Source organism: Ahaetulla prasina, chromosome 3 (assembly GCF_028640845.1).
Source record: "Ahaetulla prasina isolate Xishuangbanna chromosome 3, ASM2864084v1, whole genome shotgun sequence".
Classification (NCBI taxonomy): Eukaryota; Metazoa; Chordata; class Lepidosauria; order Squamata; family Colubridae; genus Ahaetulla; species Ahaetulla prasina.
In genome coordinates, this window is record NC_080541.1 from 101,163,241 (window position 1) to 101,186,288 (window position 23,048).

The 23,048-nt window shown below is 38.5% G+C and overlaps 1 protein-coding gene across 1 annotated transcript in view; it reads left to right on the forward strand.

Moving 5' to 3' along the window:
* Positions 1 to 19,872: 19,872 nt before the first annotated feature.
* The window catches only part of CTNNAL1 (catenin alpha like 1), a 58,602-nt gene continuing 55,426 nt past the window's right edge, over positions 19,873 to 23,048 (forward strand). The window contains exon 1 of the mRNA XM_058178747.1: positions 19,873 to 20,108. Coding sequence (XP_058034730.1) covers positions 19,962 to 20,108 — 147 coding nt within the window. The 5' untranslated portion in view covers positions 19,873 to 19,961. The remainder of the gene's footprint in view (positions 20,109 to 23,048) is intronic.

Below are 23,048 nucleotides of genomic sequence, written 5' to 3' on the forward strand. Positions count from 1 at the left end.
AGGTCACCCAACTAGCTTTCATGTGTAAGGTCAGACTAGAACTCACAATCTCCTGGCTTCTAGCCTGGTGCTTTAACTATTAGACCAAAGTGGCTCTCTTTACAACATTTTTTGCTGAAAACCAGTGATGGTTCAGCAAAAATGTTCCATAGTGAACAGTGGATTTGCTTAACAATCACCATATTCATTTTATGAACACTGTGTTCACTTTGCAACCTCCATGTTCACTTAACGACCACTGCCGTTGTTGTTGAATTGGATCAATCACATCATGACCTACTTTACAACTGTCATGACTTACAAACATAATAAATTCATAATAAGCGTTATGAACCTGCCTAGAGTAGTCCCATGGCAAGATAGGTGGCTAATAAATTTAACAAATAAATAAATAAATGGCAGGTCCATTATGATCATAACTTGAGAACTACCTGTATTCCTTTTCTATGGCATAAAGAATCCAGAGCTTTATTGCCTTTGCAAGGTTTAGTTTAACTATCATGCTTAGCTGCCATTAAGAACTTTTTTGTTAATTCCAAACAATAATGGGGTGTATAAAGAACTGTAATTAAATAAAAGTTGATAATAGGGTTTTCCCTTAGAGAGAAATTATAATTTCCTTATCCAGTTAGGATTATCAAGTGAAGGCAGATTTTAAACTTTTTGTAATTATGTTTTTAGAAATGTAGATGTAACTATGAGTATTAAAGGCTCAGCTCTCAAACTAAATTAAATGTATTGTGAACTTGGTTTTTAAATTCATATAAATAATAATAGCTTGGCTATCTTTTACTGGAGGAAAGACACTTTCCACTTTGTTAATCAGCACTGTAGCCATATATTGATAAACAATTTAGTATAAAAGAACATCACCCACCTGCACTATTCTCTTCGTCCTGAGCTAGAATTAAATATTTAGCAGTATTTCACCTGCTGATAAAATATTTAAGCCCCATGGCAAACGTAGCAGGAGGCCTATAGAGAGGTTGGTACTGTAATTATTCACCAAGGATGTACCCCTAGATAGATTGTGATAACTTTCTTGGGCTTATCTTACTATTTATTTTGTGGCAAAAGATGTCATTATTTTATTCATTTTTACAAACAACAAGAACAAAAGTAAAAAAAAATGGACATATACCTTTAGAAACCAAGTAAATGTAACCTGGTCTGAAGAAAAGTATGTCTAGGATTACAACCAATGAAAAGGCAAATTGATATGCATACCTTGGTCAATCCACCACTACAGTGCCTAGAGAAAATCAAAAACTTAAAAATAAAAAAGAAGGAAATCATAGCTTAATCTCACAGCATTCTTAATATCCATAGATCCAGAACTAACAAAAGAATCCACTGAAGCATCATTAAGCAATACATCCAACCTAACATAATACTCTGATTAAATACTCAGACTAATAGAACTCATTGACCTTTGTGTCACAACCTATCTTCAATTTTTTATTTTTATTTTGTCACAACATTATATACAAGCACATACATTGAAAGGAAACAATAGGACAGGAACGGTAGGCACTTTTGTGCACTTATGCACGCCCCTTATAGTCTTCTTAGGAATGGGGTGAGGTCAATGGTAGACAGTTTTTGGTTAAAGCTTTTGGGAGTTTGAGAAGAAACCACAGAGTCAGGTAGTATATTCCAAACATAAACAACTCTGTTACAAAAGATTTGATGTACCAACATATCAGAGCAACACTCATGAAATCATCACAGTCAGAATTCACAGCTGAAGATGTCATGCAATGTCTATAACAGGATGTCCAACCCTGGCAATTTTAAAACCTGTGAACCAACTTGCAGAATTTCCCAGCCAGCTGGGGAAATCTGAGACTTGAAGTCCACAAGTCTTAAAGTTGTCAAGGTTGGACACCCCTGGTCTAGAAGCATAGCACTCCCACACAAAAAATCAAAAGCTTTGTAAATAACACTTTCATTGTAAGAAAAGGAACAATTATAGAAGACACATAAAACAATCAACAATATCTTTAAAGGAATAAAATGTACAAGAGAAAAACACACACTATCATCTTGGATATCTTCATCAGCAGAGAAAACAATGGCAAATTAGAGACCTATGTTTGTTAAAAAAAAAACACCTCACACTACCAAGTACTTCACTATCAAAGCAGCAATCAACAAAATAAGCTATATAAGAACATTATGCAGAAACATGCTGCAGTAACCCAGCTTGCCTAAAAGAGGAAACATACCACCTACACGTCTTCCAAAACAATGGCTACCCATCTCACTTTATCAAAAGTAATTGACTACACAACCCACTGCAATGCAATCATTATAACTTACAAAAAGTCTTTCTACATATCAAAAACATTCCAAGACTACGGCAAGCACTCAGCATCACTGTAGTATGCATACCAACAAAATCTCTCCAAAATATCTTAAGCAAACCAAAATACCCAGCGCCAAGAATGAAAAATAGGAATCCTCTATGACAGGGGTGTCAAAATCATGTCATCATGGTGGTGTCATGTGATGTATCGTGATTTTCCCCCCCTTTCGCTAAACTGTGGGTGGGCGTGGCCAGCGCATGACGTATCTGGCCCACGGGCTGTGAGTTTGACAGCCCTGATCTATGACATAGAATGAAAGAACTGTAACAGCCACTATTATAGGATGGAGAGATAGAAAATTGGCAGGCCACATTCATAAACACCAACTGGCTGTCAGAAGGCATGATGAATGTGCCTTATTTTGCACACTCAATCACAAAAAGTTAACATTTTGCCTCAAGCTGAATCCAAAAATTCTAGGGAATTCCTGGATGCTTGGCATTAAGACAAAGCAGCCATTAATGGGTACAGAGAGACAAACTTTATTTATATATCATTTAAAAGATACAATCAAAAGAAAGGAAGGAAACAATTTAGAACACATTCTTCCAGCAACCAACTACTGATAAGCAGAAACGAAATCAATAAATAATCAAGAAAGAAACAATACCCAAATCAAAGAACCATCAGGGAGGAAACTACATTTCCACCAAAACTGGCAGGGCAAGTTACCATGCATAATCAGCCAGCAGACCCTACTTTTCCTTACACTGATGGTGTTACATTGCTTGGTAATGAAAAATTTGCAAGTAAACAAACAAGCTCAGAAAATATAAACAACCCAACAGTTCAGAATTACAGAATAGCAGAAGAGTTGGGAGGGATCTTGGGGGTCTTCTAGTCTAACCCCTTGCTCAGGCAAAAAACCATATACCATTTCAGACAAGTGACTCTCCAATCTGTTCTTAAAAATCCTCAGTGTTGGAGCACCAACAATTTCTGGAGGAAACATGTTCCACTGATTAATTGTTCTAACCAGGGGTGGTATTCACTTACCTTTGCTACTGGTTTGCAAATGTGAGCATGCACGCAGGCGCAGAGCCTTCCGTGCATGCACAGAATGTCAAAAACAAGACGTGATGACGTCTGGGTGGGTGGACGGAGCCTCCCGCAGCCGCTGCTACCAGTTCACCCGAGCTGGATAGAACTGGCTGAATACCACCACTGGTTCTAACTGTCATTTATTGTTCTGTCATTGTTTTAACTATTGAGCCCTGAGCTTTTTATACAATCTTTTATGGATAGCCTGAACAGTTAACCTACAAGCCTACTAAGAAGAACGAGTAGTTGAAGCACTTTAGAACAGGGGTCTCCAACCTTGGTCCCTTTAAGACTTGTGAACTTCAACTCCCAGAGTTCCTCAGCCAGCTTTGCTGGCTGAGGGACTCTGGGAGTTGAAGTCCACAAGTCTTAAAGGGACCAAGGTTGGAGACCCCTGCTTTAGAAAGCAAGCAGAATCCCCACTACTGCAAGTAATGAATATTCATACTTGCTCTGAAAGGTGTGCATATGCAGCGTCACCATTAAATTGGTAAAACCTGCTACCAGCAGTGCTGCAGCTACATCATGTCTCAAATCCCAGTACAATGGAAGCTACATTATGAGAATTCTTTCTGTTGTTCATGGATAGGAACCAGATGAGGATGAGGAGAGAAATCCTCAGGTTAGCATTCACTAAATAAAATTGGCCTCCCTCCAATATATCAGATAGGTTGGATTACAGTTCTCCTTATCCTTAGCAGTACAGGTAGTCCTCGACTTAGCAAATTTCTCTTGCTAAGCAAGACAGTTTTTAAGTATGTTTTGCTACCTTTTACCACGTTTCTTGCCACAGTTGTTAAATGAATTACTGCAATTGTTAGTAACATGGTTGTTAAGTGAATCTCTGTTAAGTGAATTGTTAGTAACATGGTTGTTAAGCAAATCTAACTTTGCTTGTCAGAAGGTCAGAAAAGGGGATCACATGACCCCAGAACACTGCAACTGTCATAAATATGAACCAATTGCCAAGTATCTGAATTTTGATCCCATGACCATGGGGATGCTTCAACAGTTGTAAGTGTGAAAAACGGTCATAAGTCCCTTTTTTCAGTGCTGTTGTAACTTTGAACAGTCACTATGCAAACTGTTGGATGACCCTGGGACACTGCAACTGTCATAAATATGAATTAATTGACACATGGCTGGATTTTGATCACATGACCATGGCGATGCTACAATGGTTGTGTGAAAAATGATCATAGGTCAAATTTTTCAGTGCAATGCCAAATTATCACTAAATGAGGACTACCTATATGGAGATTACAATATAATGTATTTATAATTCCAAGTATCTGGTATTCACTTTACAAATAAGAGTACCATTCCAGAGTTGGAAGAGTGTAAATGTCATGAAGAATATGAGCTGAGCTATTTAAAACATGGGGCAGTAAGAGTAAATTATCTTCCCTCTCCCAAGGAATTTACATGCAATCCATAAATGTTTTATTTTATTTCTTTCCCTTTTCCATCTTTATATTATGAACTGGCATTCTGATGATTACTGTAGTTATTTATTTGTGTGTGTGTGTACACATGTGTGCGCCCACATTATGTTTGCATCCCACTCGTCTATACTGTTGCCAGGATAATACAATGCCATGTCTGTGCAGTCACCAGCAGTCAAACCTGAAGATGATTATGTTTTTGCTTTGTTCCAAAGAAACTCACAATGACATACATGCAGTTATATATCTTCACAAATGCCCTATATGAAGAGTTAGTGGCTTCTTCTGTGTCATTTGGGTCAGCTGTTATTAGCTCTACTCCCTTGAGGCCCTCGGTTGTTCCCTGTCATGGAATCTTTTTAAAAAAGGAATTTCTAACCTCACAAAATAAATAGCCATCAAACTCAGATTCTCTGGGCACTATCCTTGTAACCAGCTAGGCAAGATCAACCTCCCTCCCTCTGGCATCTGAACCTAATACTTGCAGAGGCAGAATAATCCCACAAGGAAGAACTATGAAAAAAAGAATTCATGTTTTACTGGAGTGTTCAATAGTAATTATGGGTTCTTATTACTTGTAAAAAATAAATCAAACTGAAGTATTTATTTGGGTCTGTTTATTTACAGAAGGTTAGGAAATCAAAGGCATAGGCCCAATAACTGTCTTTTGTAGAATGAAAGATTTCTGTTCACAGAAACAGAGCAATTACTAATTGAAACAGGGAGGAGGTGATAATCATTTATTTTTTCCTCACCTAATACTATCCACAACATTAATAAAATGCTCCAAACAATTGGGATGCTTTTAGGATGATCTGCCTTACGAGATGCCTATTGACACCCCACTTCTTACTGAAGAATGGTAACCACTTTCTACTCAGACATTTCATTGGCACATAGATGAAGAAGGAATAAACAAGCTGAATCAAATGTTTCATCTCTGAAATTTATTATACTGTAATTATTATTATAGACTCACAGCCTCCCTGATGGAATGGATTAGATTTTCCTTTTCTGTGGAAGTGTTGTTGCTCTTGAACCAACGTTCCTTATAAAATAACAACTTTGCTGTTGTAGAAAGTTAGCACCCCCTCCCCCTCCTAGAAGAATAAAATATTTTGAGGAATATTAAAAAAGGCAGAATATTGTATTTCCCTGGATGAGAAAAGGCGAAACATGTTTTTAAAGACAAAGAGCAGCTCCCTGCAGCTCCCTGCAGCTCCCTGCCCCCAGCAGATATTTGGTGGCCATTGAAAAAGACTGGTCCAACTTATCTACAGGACAAAAGGCCTCCAGTTCCAGGGTGATGGGATTAAGACATGACCCTCCAGGACATAATAGGATTATCTATCAGCAGAGCTCACCACATGGCACAACCAAACCCCTACATTACATCAGCCCAAGATTCAACCAAACCTGACTTCAAGACAAACGTGACCCCACATGGCCCCGTGGGAATCTGACAGCACCCAATAAAATACATACTCTTGGCACAGGAACAGGAAGCTCAAGTTCAAAGCCGAAGAGAGAGTATAAATACCTCTCAGTCTCCACTTCATGTGGCCAGTTACTCAGAATCACACATGCTTGGTGGATCTGCTTCATCATTAAACCATCTTTCCAATCAGCCTCCATGTTTCCAGTGTCTTTCTCCCCACTTGGAACTGAACCCAGATGGACATTTCTTCCAAAACTATGAACATGCTTGAATACAAGGAAGGCTGGATTAACTGGTTACAAATTTCCTTATGGGCTTAACCTTTCCCCCTCAGTTTTAAATGATAGCTTTGCTTCATTTTTGGGTAGCATTGGCAGTTAAGAAGCAAAAAAGAGACTTCCGCTTGGCGCCACCTTTCTCGCTGGGTGCTAATTTATGGCACTCCGCACTGGATATGGTAAAAGCCAGTGTAAACAGCTACGAACAGCTGTTCCCGACTTAATTTTCCCTCTCTGGTTGAGAGAGCAGGGGAAAGAGCAGGGGGGAGAGTGGTAGATTTCCCTAGGGGCTTTGTTTTTGTTATGCAAAGTCCCGAAAGGTCGAGTCCCATTGAATTCCTCCTATCTCCAGTATCCAGCGCGTCTCCTGCAAAAGCAGGAAAAGAGGAAGGTGTCCAAGTTCTGCTAACAATTGGTTTCTTTTTGTGGATCTCTATAAGCAGACGGAAGAAGCATGAGTGAAAAATTACTGGTTTGCAAGTATTGTTGATTTCCTGACTTCCTCCTTTTTTTAAAGAGAGAAATTTTTTCTCTCTCTCTTCTTTTAAAATGGCGTTTGAGACTAACTGCAAATAGACCGATAGCCTTGCTGCGAAATCGAAACTGAATGGAGACTTCATCTTATTGTGTTGGATTGTGGATTGTTGGATTATATTACGTTGTTTAAGTATTTCATAAGGAGATTTTCAGCAAGAACTTTGTCATGAAGGTTCTTTCAGAAGAATGGATTCGTGACTTTATACAGGATTACACAGAAAGAATGTATTTAATTATTGAAAAATACGAACTGAAAAAAAATGGGGACTTTTTGGATCAAGGTTTGGAGGAAATTAACCAGTGTGATCAGGACTTAAATGCAATGGAGGAGATACAAACAAAAGTGGATAAATATGAAGATATGATTGTGAATAAACAAGTTGATGTAAAGAAGTTTCCTTTAAATAGTTTGGATGAAATGTCAGAATTTGTGTTACAGGAGGCTGTCTCCCGAACCGAAAAAACTTACAGGCTTAATGCTTTTCAAGAATTCTCTCTTTGGACTTATGGAATATATGGTAGTAATTTGTGGATTTCTGGACATAAGGAATTATTAGGCAATATTCTGACTGATTTTTCAAAAGGAGTAATGAAGGAAAGACAGAGATTAAAAAAATGCATCAAAAAAAATGGCAAGAGACAAAAGTATTATCCTTGAAACAAGGTTGTTTTGAATTATTAACAGACAAAAATATTACTGTCCCTGAAAGACAATATGTGAGGAAGATCTGGAAGAAATGGGTTGATTATATGTTTTATATCTATCATAAAAGACTAGGTATTTGGATTTATACTGGATTTTGATGAGGAAGGATGTAATGTAATTCTCGGTAATGTAATGTAATTCTTGGTATTGAAATTTTATAATGTGTTGTATTGTATTTTGAATAGAATATTTTTGAAAGAGTTTATGTAAGAAAGACCTGGGGGGAAAATTATATGGTTATAGAAGCTATAAGGGAGATATTCTTTGAATTGGATTGGATCTTTATGCTTTAGTTGGTTTTAAATACTTTAGGATTAATTTGTTCTATTGATTTATATATTTTGTTACTGTTAATTGTTTATTTTTTTTTCTCCTGAAGGATTTGGTTATGTTAGGAGGAAGTCAGAGCTAGAGAGGGAAAATTGGTATAATAGTTTTGGGGGAAAATTTTTTTAGCATATGTTTGTTTTATTTTTAACTATACCTTGTGCTTCATCCGGGAAGTCGGGGGGAGGGATTAGTGAAGGGAGGGGGGTTGGGGGAAAGGGGGGGAAAATTTTTTTTTTTGTAAAACATTTTGAATTAAAAAAAAAAAGAAGCAAAAAAGAAAATTGCCTTTGTCCTTTGAACCCTGACAGGATACTATATGAGAAACTGAAATGGTAGTGTTTCTCACTCGATACAATTCTGATGATGGGATATAGGAGCACACCCTTAAAAAGTGTGCCATGATTTAAAAGGCCAATTAAATCTGGTTTCCATACCCATAGATGTGCTCCTAGAGAGTTTCTTTCTCTTTCTCTTTCTCTTTCCTTCTTTTTCAAGCTGGCTAAATATTTAAGCCAAAGAATAGTTCCCAAATTCAGAAGAACCCTAAATCTGGCAAAATTTAACTCTCTTCCAACAGCTGTTTTTGATGGGAAATTATGAGGTATACTATTCAAAGACTTTTTTTCCTGTAGTGATGTTGTTACTAAAATATTACACTATACTTTGCTATATTGCTCTTATTATAAAACTGCCTGAGTTGCAGTTTTTGTCTTGTCAGATTTCTGGGCCACCTGGATTCATTTTATTTTACAGTTATTATTGTGTGATCAATGTGATTTTATTTCTCTGAAGATGGTTAACTTTTACTTCAAGATATATATATTTCCACTGCATCAGTGTTATAATTATTAGATGTCTTTTTTATTTGCTATCACAGGATTTGTTTTTCTTTTTGAAATGGTCAGTAATAAAACATACAGCATTGTACTTTGTTACCTACAGAGTTTGCAAGTACAAATAACCCAATTTCCTCTTTAGACTGAAAAAGGAATTGGCCTTATTTTTTTCCAAATATTATTTATGCATTTTGTGAGTAACCTGTGGTTGATCCTGTCATTCTAACAAAAGATTTCTATTTGCTTTAAATCTTTGCAAATATTTATTTCAGCTAAGCCCCATAAGATCCGCATAGGCAAAGATTAAAGAAAAATCTCCTTCAGCATTTCCCATCCCCGGAGGAAAAAGCACATGCTGCTTTCCTAGACTGGAAGGCAGCTTTCAGCTTGACCCCAAGAAATAAGTTATGGGAGAAACTGAACACCTCCTCTATCACCAGATTCTACCACGTTGTTCTGTCCCCCCACTTCAATCTGGGAGGCACGAGAAATGACTCAATTAGCCGGCAATCAGCTCTTGCAGAAACCCAGCGAGCGTCTGCCAAGGTTTTTCTGTTATCTTTCTTGATACCGGCGTGTCAACCAGGAAGTCAGGAATAAAAAGCACTTCAGCTCAAGTTCTCTCTACGCAGTTTGATTTGTTCGTCACGAAGTAGTATAGCAGCCCCTCCTGCTTTTATACCCTGTGGGGTGTGGCTCCGTGACTCAGCACTTTCTAGGCCTGCCCCTCCCCTGCTTCTGTTGTTCTTGCCTCTCTTGTCGACGAAACCTGGGATCTAACCAGGACTGATTGTGCTCAGCTGGGTCTGGAAGCGTTTCCTGGGTGGGGGGGAGATACAGGAGACAGAGGCCTCGTCACCTCTTCCACCTGGCCTGCCTCTGGCTCCTGGAGCTGAGCCAGGGAAGCCGGCCCTGCAGAAGGGAGCCCTGATGGCCCTTCCCCCTCACTCTCTGAGTCACTCTCTGGCAGGGGACCTGGGGGGGCTGGAGCCACAACACACGTTTCCACTAGCTCTAATCCTGAAATTTCACAAGAAAAATACCATGTAGGTTGTTATGCCACTCAGGGATATGTGTTGTGACCCAGGCCCAAGGAGGTAGTAATAAACTTTAGTCCATGGAAAAATAAACTTTATTCGAACAGCTGGGAATTACTTCATTCCCAGCGTCGTTCAACTCAAAGTAAAACAAATGCCTCCCAAACACAAATTCTTCAGTTATCTCACAAACCTTAGTCCAATTAGACAAACTGCCAAAGACCCTTCCTGGCAAATGTCCAGAAGCCACAAAAACAAAGGCGTACAGGAAGCAGAGGACGCAGCTACAGTGTTGTTTTCCGGCAAGCTGAAACACCGGTGCTGGTCTGTTTTAAGCCTAATGGGAGGGGCCAATCATCTCTTCGCCGTACTCCCGAGTCGTCCTCTCTGCTTGAGCTGCTCTTGCCTTCTGGCAGCTCTTCTCATGTATGTATTAGGAACAGGCTCCTCCTGTTCCTCTGCCTCACTACTATCAATCTCTGGAGGCTCTGGAGTCCACACCTCACTTCCCGATGGCCCTGGCCTCACCTCAGCCTCATCACTGTCCGATTCCATTGCCAGCTCCGTAGGCTGCTGACGGACCACAACAATATGCTGAATACATCTCCCTAAACCAATTTAAAATAATGTAGCTCTATCTTTAACCCTATTCTTTTTCACTGTTAAAGAAATCAAATCATACAAGTTCTGCATTGAATTCCACAGTAGGCCCATTTTGGTTTAATTACCATACTTTTCAGAGTATGACGCACTCCCCCCCCAAAAGTGGTTGAAAATTGTGATGCATCTTACACACCGAATGTTGCTGAAGCCCTGCCCACATGCCAGCCCTCACCATTCAGCCATTTTTGACTTCCACGTGTCACATTTTCGGCCTCCGCACACCCCATTTTAGAACCGTTCCAGGCTGTGGGGATTGCCACAGCACATCACCACCAATCGCCAGATGAATACTAATGGATGCGGGTAGGCATATTTCTTGTTTTCCTCCCCAAAATCTAATGTGCATCTTATACTCCAGAACGTCTTATACTCCAAAAAATATGGTAGATAACACAGTCATCCTCCATATGTCTTTTGCAGGTCTAAGAAGTCACTTACTCTTTCCTCTATCATGATAAAATAAAAGGCAGTGTTCTAAAGAAGTCCTGTTAAATGCCAACATTTGTGGGCAATAGATAGGATTAATCAAGTTAATTGCTTTTTGTGTTTCTAAGTCTTGGGGGGGGGGAAACCAGATAGACTATGTCTGCAAAGTCTGGCAAACATAATTTTGTACTTTCTGATTCAGAGTAGCCCCCAAGCATCTTCTAGCAACTCTTTAAGCTATCTAGGACAAAGGTTTTGAACAACCAGAGATAGCACCTTTTTTGAAACTCTTCAGTCAAAATTTCTTGGGGTTAGATTTTCTTCACTGTATTTCTATTCTTCTACTCAGGCTGGAGGCTGATCTGATGTATATTGAAATGTTGCTTTGCCATTTAAAATAATAGTTTGAATAAATGTATTTGATTTGCCTGGTTGTTTGCAACAAGCTTGTGTTTTTATGGCTAAAAGAAATAAATTGAGATGTACAATTTCCTGACCTCTCTGCTCAATATTTAAGTTTAGTTCATTTCAGGAGAGTCTATAATATGGATATAATATGGATAGAAAATGGCAGATTTTTAATTAAAACCTGCCTACCTAATCTTTTGCCCGTTTTTTAACCTGTTTGACTTATTCAAAAAACTCGTTCTCCTATCGCAGAAGATCATTTATCTAAAGCATGGACAAAACTTTATTCTGGGTAAATATAACCTATTTATTTATCATTTCTTTATTTATGTTTTTGTCTTTCTTGACATAAGGATATAATCATGTCACATCAATCTCATAGAAATCTAAGATTCTGTTCTTTTCATTCCAACATACACAGTATGTTAATGACAACTTCTGGGAAGGTTGCAAAATTTTGTGTGATTGCCTTTTTAATCCTTCATACGAATGTTTTAGATTTGTATTATGGATTTGTTTGTACATTGCTGCAATTAAACCATAACCATATAACCATGAAGTATAACGCACAGCATCAGGCTTTATATCTTTTTGATTGTGCTTATTTTGGTCCAAGATTGTAACAAAATCTTTATATATCATGTTTTCATGGCAGCAATACAGAAGTTTTCCACTATTTCTTCCAAGATGTTTTCTTTTAAGCTTCTCAATTAACACAACAACTCTGGAATTCCAGTGTTCCCTCAAGTATTAATCAGCTCCAATCCTGCTTAACTTCCAACTCCAGGTAGGCTTAACCAGATGGTGCCATATGGCTTAATCTAATAAACATAGGGTTTATGTACAGAAGTAAGTTACAGCAAAAAACTGAGTTTTTTGGGCAATTTTGGGCTTTCCTAGAGGTACTGTACATCTTAGTCCTTGGTATAAGTTCAAAAGTTTTCTGGAAAGGATAACTTAAGATCTTGCCAACAATAATCTGTTGTCAACAACCCAATCATCCGGGAGGATGGGGGAAACAATAAAAGGAAATCCTAAGTGATCCATCAACACGTCCTATCACACTTGCCTTTTCTAGTGCCCTCAGTGCTTTCATTCTTCATTCACCCCACCCCACATTTGATTTTTAATAATATATGAGGCTGAAACAAAGGCCCTCGGGTTTATATGGCCCAATGCCATGGCCAGAGGTCTTATTGTGGTGGCATTCATGAAAGTGAGACTGCTTCTTAGATAGATAGCTACTAACACTATAAATCAAAGAGCATTATATGACTATTCTGCCTTTTCCTTCCTTCACTTTTTTTTCTGGTGAATAAAAAATGAAAGGTTGAAAAACACAGAAACAAAACATTTGAACTAAATATGTAATTAGGGTTCTTAATTCATATGTATTGGACATCTTGCTGGTTAGTAAGATATCCAACCAGAGCTCCTATAGGAAAAACCATTAATGTTCTAAGTATTATCACTTGTATGAAATTATCAAACATCAACGAACCTCTGAGAACACTCTGCATCCATTTATATTTCTACAGATCTAATAATGAATGAAAACATTAGACTGGCTTAAAGCCATCGGTGCTGTTATCTTCTTTAGCAGAATATGTGACTTTAATAATGTTGGTGACTGGAAGCCTTGAAATGTTCTTGAAAACAAAGGTAATGCTTTCTGAATTCAATCCACAAAAGAAAGGATATGGGTTTATTTGTGTATTGCTTTTTAGGTGTTTATATGTATATACACCAACTAAGTAAACTGGTAACATATGCTAATTTTTACTAATTGTTTTTTGAATTGTGCTCACACAATGAATACATTTTCTGAACAAGTACTGAGAAGAGGGTCCTTCATTCCCTAGATGGTCCCAAATGTACAGTTAGTATCTCCAATCTTAAGTAAAACATGTCTATGTAAAAGGAATCCCAAAGAACATAAGTGACTAGTTTCTATGCAGGGTGGGTGGTTGAATTTTGATAAGGTTGGAATGGAACGGGCTTTCCCTATTTCCTTTTAAAATGACTCTTTATGTTTGTGCTAAGAAAGCTACAGTATGTGTCAGACCTGGGGAAACCAAGGACACAATGAATTGCTGAAGTAGATTCTTTATTGCTGTTTGCCCATAGATAAGAATCTTGCCAGATTAAAGCACACTCTGAACTACTGTCAGATAAATGCTGTGAAGATTTAGGGAAGATCTTTTCTCAGCTTCTTCCTGCATAGTGATTTGGTGCTGATTTGTCTCTTTACTTCTCCCTCCTCTAACTCAGTGCCAGTTTCTATTACATTATGGGATAAAGCAAAAGTATGTTAGTTTAATAAATTATTATGTATGAGTAATCTACAGTTAGATTCACAGCCTAAGACTGGTGGAAATTTATATTTCAAATGATAACCAAACTCCTAAGTATTACTAAAATAACATCTAAAAATTAAGGCAGTTCCAAGCTGTTTTATGTAAAATATTTGTGCAAGTATTAAGAGTCTCCAGGTCTGATTAATTCAATATTTGAAGATATTGAGAAAGTCAGAGGACTCTGACTTTCAATCTGAAGGCTCCAATCATGATTGGTATAACAGATTTCTTTTTCCCTAAGCATCCAACTTCTATCTCAAGTCCTGGTATTTCATTTTTCCCCCCAATTGTGTTTCCTCAATCCTAGCATCACCTAGAATATCAACATCAATGAACCACTTTCTTATTTTCAATGTTGTATCATGCATGTTACGAACAAGATGCCTTTCTGCTTGGGTCTTAAAGTCACATAAGACCTTATCTGATAATTTTCCAAAATCTTCTCAACTTGATGGTTCCAACAGTTTTTACTACTTTCAAATCCAAACCCCTGGCAAAGTTTCCGATGAATCATTGTAGCAACTTGGTCATGACAGAGCTTGTAGCCGGTGGATGTTAAATTTTATTTTATCTTTATTGAATTCTTTTGTGTACTTAAATAAGGGATCTAGGTCTTGTTTATTATTATTTGCCTAAAATTGGAAAAATTCTAGTGAAAATGTTCTGTTCTTCCCCCAATAATTTCGCATACAATTTATCCATGTGTTGTGAGATGAAGGAAACAATTTTTGCCTGTAGAAAATTTCATATTCAGTTCCTAATGTTATCAGATTGGTAAGCTTTTTGTGCAAAAGCAGAAGAGCAGTTTTTAGTGTATTGCAGACTACCTTAACTTGATACCGCCTCAAAGTGTTGAACTAATTTACAATTAACCTTGCCCGCAGCTAAGAGAGCCACTTGCACAGTAGCTGCTCTAGTCCAAAACATTTGACTCCCCAGATTGAGAAAGGCTGTTCTAGAGTTCAATGGATCATTGGATGCTCTTGATAAAAGGCAGCTCCTGTGCATTTGGATTGATGGCTATTGTGAGGTATGACAGCATTGTCTAAGTATAGTTTCATTATCGTGTCTTTGCACTACAAACACTAATACACCCAAGAGCAGAATCCTCAGCTGGCACTAAAACTAGAAATGGCTTCTGCCATTTAAATTTAACACAGGCCTCTCATATCTGTCAATATTAGTAGATTCTGCCTCATTAGGATAATTAGTGTCAAGGAAAATGTAAAAACAAGGGAAGAGTTGGTGATAGAAGGATATACATGTCAATGGTTTTCTTATGAGCAATTATTAGAAAAAAATTAAAGTAGACAAACAAATGTTTAGGCTTGAACATTGTAAGACTGAATCTGAAACCAAATTGTAGTCAAATAATGAATTGCTGAAATGTATAAACGTTTATTGAAATTTGTAACAGAACAAGTGAAAGAATGTGTGATAAAATGAGCTAAACTTTGGTTATAAAATGCAAATGGAACAGGGGAGAATATGTGACTGAAAGCATAAAAATTTACATTTAGTGTGAAATACAATTTTTATAAAATGATGTATTGTTGGAAAAACTGTCTACAATATATATAGAAGTACTTCAAATTCATGCTGGAAATGTAATAAACAAGAAGAGACATTTTGTCACGCTTGGTATTCATGTAAGCTTAAAAATGAACTCAATTACATATACTAATAGAGAAGATTTTAAAGATTAATATGCATTTAAAACCAGAGACCTTTCTTTTGGAATTGATGGATAAATGTTTGGAAAAATAACATGATTTTTTGTTTGTAAATGACAATTACAGCAAGACTATTATATGCACAATGGTGGAAAAATTCAACTTGGGGGACTGGATGATGAAGATGATGGAACTTACTGAAATGAGTTTTAATTAAAGATGTCCAAATACAATTTATTTAATTATTAAACTTATATGCTGCCATCTTGCCAATGGCGACTTTAGGTGGTTTACATTCATTCCATAAAAATACCACATAAAACATCAAAACAATAGAGATCTTACAATTAAAATTCAGTTAAAATTAAATTGAAGAAGATGGAGAAGGAGGAAGCAAAGTGTCCACAGAGAGGAGGGGGGGATGTTATCTAATCCATTAGTCACTTCCAAAATGCCACATACAGGGATCCCAGGGCAGTTGGCAGTCATGTCTTCAAGCCCTTTTGGATGACCAAAAGAGTGGGTGTGAATCTCACCTTGGGGAGCGTGATTTTCCAGAGGTTGAAGCTAGGGCTGAAAAGGCTCTTCTGGATCTGCCACTTGAAATTCCTTGACTAATGAGATCTGTGGCATGCCTCTTCTGGCAGCATGGGTAGAGTGGACTAATCCCATCTGAATGAGACGGTTCCTCAACCTGGATGCATAAAAGGCTTTAAAGTGATAGCCAACACATTGAATTGGACCCAGAAGCAAACTAGCAACCAGTGTAGTTCAGAACAGCAGTGTAGTTCAGGGCAGTGAGCCAGCTAGGGACCCTAAGAACTGCCCATACATTCTGAACCAGCTGAAGCTTCCAGGTATTCTTTAAGGGTAGCCCCATGTAGAGCATGTTGCAATAGTCGAAGTCCGAGATGACCAGGGCTTGAGTGACTGAGTGCAGGATTCCCAATCCAGGAAAGGGTGCAATGGGTGTACAAAATGAAGTGGTGCAAAGGGTCCCCTAGCTACGGCTGTCAGAAGCTCATTGAACAGGAGTCATGAGTCCAGGAGAATCCCAAAATTGCGCACTAGGAAATGCCACCCATCCAGAGCTAAAAAAGTTAAAGTCCCAGAAACTGAAGCTCCACATACCCGAAGCCACTCAGCCTTACCAGTGTTCAGATGAAATCTGTTGTCCCTCATCCAGACCCCCAAAGCCTTCAAGTACTGTGAGAGGGTAGCAACAATAATGCTGATTGGAAACTTCTATTAACTTGTTGATTTGTTTGAAACAGAAAAAATGAAATTTTGACGTTATATCTTTATAAATGTGAAACAAATTTTTAAACATCAGTGTGTATAAATTACTATTATGACATTATAAATCGTAATATAACATCATAATAAAGCTGTTAATAATAAAGTTTTGATGATTAAAAAATAATTACAAAAAATGTAAGCAATGATGTAACCATAGAGTAAGATTAATCTACCGTTATAACTGCTGTAAAAGAAAATCAAGTCATTTCTTTAAATTTTTCTTTCTTTTCATTTTTTCTAGTTTCTACTTTTTTCATATTTCCTTTTTTCTGTTCATTCTAAATATTAGTTGTTAGATTTTATCTTTTATCTTAAAGTTTTAATAAAATTATATAAAACTATGTGATGACTAGCAGCTGAATGAGTAATTGGATTTCAGTGAATAGCATTGTACAAAATGATATGAATGTTCTTCTGGTATGTATGCTGTCTAATTAAGTACTGTTCCTTCAGCTTTGCAATAGGATTGAAATGATAGCAACATCAGGTATCAACAGCAGATCTCACCTTTTTCTGATGCATTCACAACCTCTCCAAGTATTAAAATAGCTGCTCTTTAAAAAAAAATCTGATATCAGATAAAAGTAACTAGGTAACTCCTGGTAATTAGGTAAACACAGATATGTACTTTCCTTTACAGCAGTATAGAAGTGGTTTGCCACTGCCTGCTTCTGGAATATTTTTGTTTTACTTCCAGTCTAATCTTCAGGCCAGAGATTTCTCATCCAAGTATTAACTAGATCTGACTCTACTTATAGCTTTTAGGAATCATTCAGATCAACCGGTAGCTGCCATGTTCTGTGACAAATGCTACTTAATTTTAGCCCCTTCCAGTGGTATTCTGAGCAAAAGTGTGTCAAGATAAGAGGGCTTAACATTACAGACATTTACATTATGAGTACTTCCACGTACTTCACGAGTGCCTGAGGCTTAAACATTGAAGTAATATGAGATTCAGTATGCTGATGTTATCCAGCTGTATATCTGTATCATGGGTCAAGAAGAGATGGTGTCAAGGTTTTGTCCCAGCATCTGTTTTGTCCCTAACCTGTTCTGGGAAGGATAGGCTTAAGCTCAGCACTGAGAAGACTGCCAACCTAGTTTTGAATCTTTCATTTCCGAAAAGGCTGAATTTTCTCAGATAGAACTAGGGCATGATTTGAGGGGTCTTTGAATTCACAGCTCTTACATGAAGACCAGCTGTGGACAAGGCATACTTGTCTTGGAAAAGGCAGTCTTTTATGGACTAAGAATGCCTAGTCACAGTCACAGTTAAGCTGGTTACCTTGCATGTGAACTACTGCAATGGGCTTTGCACAGGGCTGCCCTTGAAGACCACTGAGATGATACAGCTGGTCCAGGGTTGCAAGTAGTTATGGGCTTCAACTCTGCATGCTTATCTATCGCTTTTCCAGTGCAAGTCAAGATGCTAATTATCACTCCAAAGCACTTCATGGCATACTTCTCTGAGGGATGGTGTTTTCCCAATTCATCTACTCATCTGACAGAGTGGGCAGGTTTGAAATCCCATCTATTAAACAATCCCATCTAATGGGACCTTAATGGCTTCACTGCCTGTCATCTGGGTCTGGAATAGTATCACGCTGGAGGTTCAATCAGCCCTGAGCCTTGAGGATATTTCTTTTCCCCTGAGCTCTGGTTTAGGTTGGGGATCTGTGTTCCTCTGAATTCTTTAGTATATTGATGCATGCCTGTTTTTCCTGACTTATTTTTAAAATTGATTTCATGTATTTTTAAAATCTGTACGTGATCCAGAGTCATTGAGAGTTGGGCAGCCTTATACAAGCAGTCCTCAACCTATAACCACAACTGAGCCCAAAATTTCCAATGTTAAGTGAGAAATTTGTTAAGTGAGTTTTGCTCCCTTTTACGACTTTTCTTGCCCTATTTGTTAAATGAATCATTGCAGTTATTAAATTAGTAACACAGTTGTTAAATGAATCTGGTTTCCCCATTGACTTTCCTCAGAAGGTCGCAAAAAAGGGATCACATGACTCCGGGACACTGCAGCCATCATAAATATGAGTCAGTTGTCAAGCATCTGAATATAAATCACGTGACCATGGGGATGCTACAATGGTCATAAGAGTGAAAAATGATCCGAAGTCCCTTTTTTCGGTGCCATTGTAACTTTGAATGGTCACTAAACAGACTGTTGTAAGTCAAGAACAACTTTATGCATACAAGATTTACCAACAATCAGTGGCCCATATGACAAGGCAATATGCCAATCACAGTGTTTTATTAATATTTTTTCAGTTACTGTACATAGAAGTGTTCAAAAGTCATATGTCAAAAGAATGTATTGGAACGAAAATAGCAATCGATTCACACATTTAACACAATGTAAATACTAGTCTATGGGACCTGACTTTTCTTATATAATGTCTTTCTATGTATAATTATTTTTGTTTTCGTATAGCAATTTAGTCAGCAAATAAACGAACTGCACAGTACGCTGCCATCATCGGCTCACTTAGCATAACCAAATGGAAAGTAACACAGATGAAAAGTAAGGAAATATTTTTGTCCGTAGTTTATGCGCGCGTGGAAGCGTGTTTTGTAAGAAAGACCCGCGATCTCTCAAGAATTTACGTTCACGCAACGCAGTTTATCAGGTCAGTTACAAACTTACCAGCTGCACGGCCCAGTATGTTAAACTCGATCAAGTTTAATCTTAACTTGGTTTTGGTTTTTGACGGTTTCTGTAATGCTGCCACTTCAAAGCTGATTGCTTATTTAGGATTTGGGGTGCTGAAGATCTTACGGGCGCTGGAAATAAAAACCAGGAGACGGGAGGAGGCCGAATGTTGATAACAGCCACAGCACTGTGTAATTTTCCCGCCCTTGAATCACGCCCGAGGTATCGGCAAGATCACACCGATCCACCCTGGGGAGACCCATGCCCCGTTTGCAGCTGGAGGGAAGGGCGAGGGTAGAAGGCGGGAAGACGGAGGAGGAGGTGGAGACCGGGCGGAGCCCAGTCAAGCAAGAGAGCCTTGGCTTCGCCTCCCGCCTCCTCCTCCTCCTTCTCTCCCCGGCAGGTCCCGTGCGGGCGGGAGAGTCGGGAAAGAGCGAGCTGTGCAGTGCCGGAGCAATGGCCGCGTTTCCCGGTGTTAGCGGCAGCTGCGGACTCGCGTGGCAGCGCTCGCCGCCCGCTTCGGCTCTGGGTTGGGAACCGATGCTGGGGCTCCAGATCCGTTCGCGCTCGGTGGAGCAGACCCTGGTACCGCTCGTGGCGCAGGTAATGAGCGAGTAAAGCCAAGCGGGAGGCTCGGTTCCCGCGCGGTTATCTCAACCCCGATCGGTCGGTCGATCGATCCGTCCTTTTCTCTCTCTCTCCCTCTCCATAGGAGCCTTAGGGTGCCCGCGCGCCTTCCGCCTCCCACATCCCCCTCCTTTCCTGAAGTCCTGATTTTCATTTCGGGTGCATGCGATCCGGACTCACTCCGGATAGGGGCCTTAACAGACGGCTTCCCAAGGAAAGTATCTTCGCTTTACGTTTTCGGTGGCTTTGCCCCACTCGCCCCCTCCGGGGCGTCGTGACAAAGCTACCGGAGTTGGGGACCGATGCGGTTTGTGTGAATGTGTGCTTGTGTGTTTAAAAAGCATTTTAAAGTAGCCTGGAGTGGGAATCCCTTTCTCTCTCCACCCCCCCATTTGCGCCCGCGCTTTCGCTCCCTCCGGAAAGAACTTAGAAGCGTCTCCCGGAACCGCGATTCGGGAACGCGGGGGTTTGGCCCGAGCCCAAGTTGGTGAAATGAAAACCCGCTTAAAACAACTTGGCTTTCAGGCTGCAAACGGGGGTTTTACGGGTCTTCTGTCCTGTGAGAGAACATCTTGGAATTTCAGCCCGGCCTTTGTGCTTTGGTTTGGCTTTCTCTCGGGCCCAGAAGTCGTGCATAACTTTTTTTGTTTTGTTTTGTTTTGTTTTAATGCTCACCCTCACGAACTGTAGTCCTTGAAAGAATTTTGACTGCCTTCCGGAGGATTAGCAGCGCATCCTGCGTAGCCTTCGCTCGCAATCTTTGTTAGGGGGAGGGGGGCGGATATACATTACATGAACGTTACCTTAACCGAGGTCGATGCCTCGTAATCTTATAAAGCAGCACTTCTCCAGTCTCTGAAAATCCAGCAAATTCAATAAGAGCAGCTCATCTGCAGCTCTGGAAACAGTTATTCTTCAAGTCGCCCCATAGACTTTATAAATATAAAGTCAGAAAAGAGACCTGAGAAAATACTAGAAATACGATTGAGAATTGGTAAATCTGTGCTTTAGGAACCAGTAAAATTTATTTTCCAGTAAATGTTTGTAATTTTGGAATTTGTGAGCACACAAATCAAGGCTTGCCATTATGCAAGGGTTGAACTAGCTGAAGTAGTATCTTAATTATCTGCAGTTCTCATTCACTTCACAGGGAGCATTTTGATCATCTTGGTTTAGTGGTGTTTACTTGTCAAAAGGAACTGGGAAAGTCAGTCTACTTCTGGATTAATCCCTGTTCAGGCAGTACAATTTCAGCAGGAAACTAAAGGTTGCTGAATTGCAGCGTTAATTTTATTGAATGTTAAATCTGTGGGTGTGGACAGAATTTGAGGCATTTCAGTTGGAAACCAGAATGAGTGGAAACTGGAAGAAAAACTAGTAAAAATGTATTTGGATTTTACAGGGATCCTTGGTGAAGCATTCTTTTTAAAATTCTATACAGACTAATGGATATGTTGGATGATAAGCTACTATGGCTTTTTCCTGTATCAATTTATTTACAGAATGCATATAATAATAATGATTATATATTCTTCTAGCTTTATGGTCTGTGATTAATGAGGGTAAAATGATTTGGAACAGAAGTTGCTCTGTTGCTTCCAAACTAAATGGTGGTTAGACTTATTTAAATATTTTTTAAAATAGTTTAACAAACTCATAGAAGATGCTGTTCCATTTTTTAAAGATTATCTTTCCTCGTTTCCCTGTAGCTATTCAAAAGTTTCTTTACTGTACTTAATATGACCCTTTTCTAATGGGTAACTTACAAAGAGTTATTTACTTGCCTACTTGCATGAGACCCAGTAAAAATATTGTAGTAGTTTCTATCATTCAATGCATTCTGAAGCATGAAATATTTGAGAGTGAATTTCAGTGATATAAACAGGATAAGTAAACATGTTTTGCATTAAGATTTTGGAAGTGTTTGTAAGACAAGAGACACAATGTTCAATAGTTTAGAGACTGGCATTGAAAAAATAGGAAATTAAGAAATATTGAAACAGGAACTGAAGTAATAGTTTAAAAGCTAACATTTAGGAGTATTTATAAGTAGTCCATTTATTCTGGTTTGACTACAGTACTGTATTAAATACAAGATGCATTAGAGATAATTTTTGGTTAGAATTAATAAGCCTATCTGAGTAAACAAATAATATGCATTTAGCTTTTCCAGGAACTCAAGTTGAATTTAACGGAAGTTTAACATGTTCAGATAAAATAGAAGTGCCTTATTTTTTGTACTATAAGACACACCTGACCATAAGATGCACCTAGGTTTAGAGGAGGAAAATGGGCAATGACAAAGACAGAAGAGGCAGAGTTCAGTATTGTAATAGGACCCTGCTGCCGGAGCCTGTATTTTTCGCTCCATAAGACGCGCAGACATTTCCATCCACTTTTTTTGGGGGGAAAAGTATGTCTTATGGAGTGAAAAATATGATATGTGGATGTGCAGAAGGCCAAACATCATCATGAGACAAATATAATTTTGGCTCTAAATTGCACAGAATAAATTTAGTTTTGAAATTGTAGAGTACAGGTAGTCCTTGACTTATGACCACAATTAAGCCAACACTTCTGTTGCTAAGTCAAACATTTGTTAAGTGAATTTTTCCCTATTTTACGACTTCTTGCCAGAGTGAAGTGAATTACTGAAATTGTTGGATTAGTAACACAGTTGTTCTGGCTTCCCATTGACTTTGCCTGTCAGAAGGTCATAGAAGGTGATCACATGATCCCCGGACACTGCAACCATCATAAATATGAGTCAGTTTACAAGCATCTGAGTTTTGATTATGTAACCATGGGGATACTGCAATGGTCATAAGTAGAAAAACAGTCATAAGTCACTTTCAATGCCTTTGTAACTTCAAACAATCACTAAATGAACTGTTGTAAATTAAGTACTACCTGTAC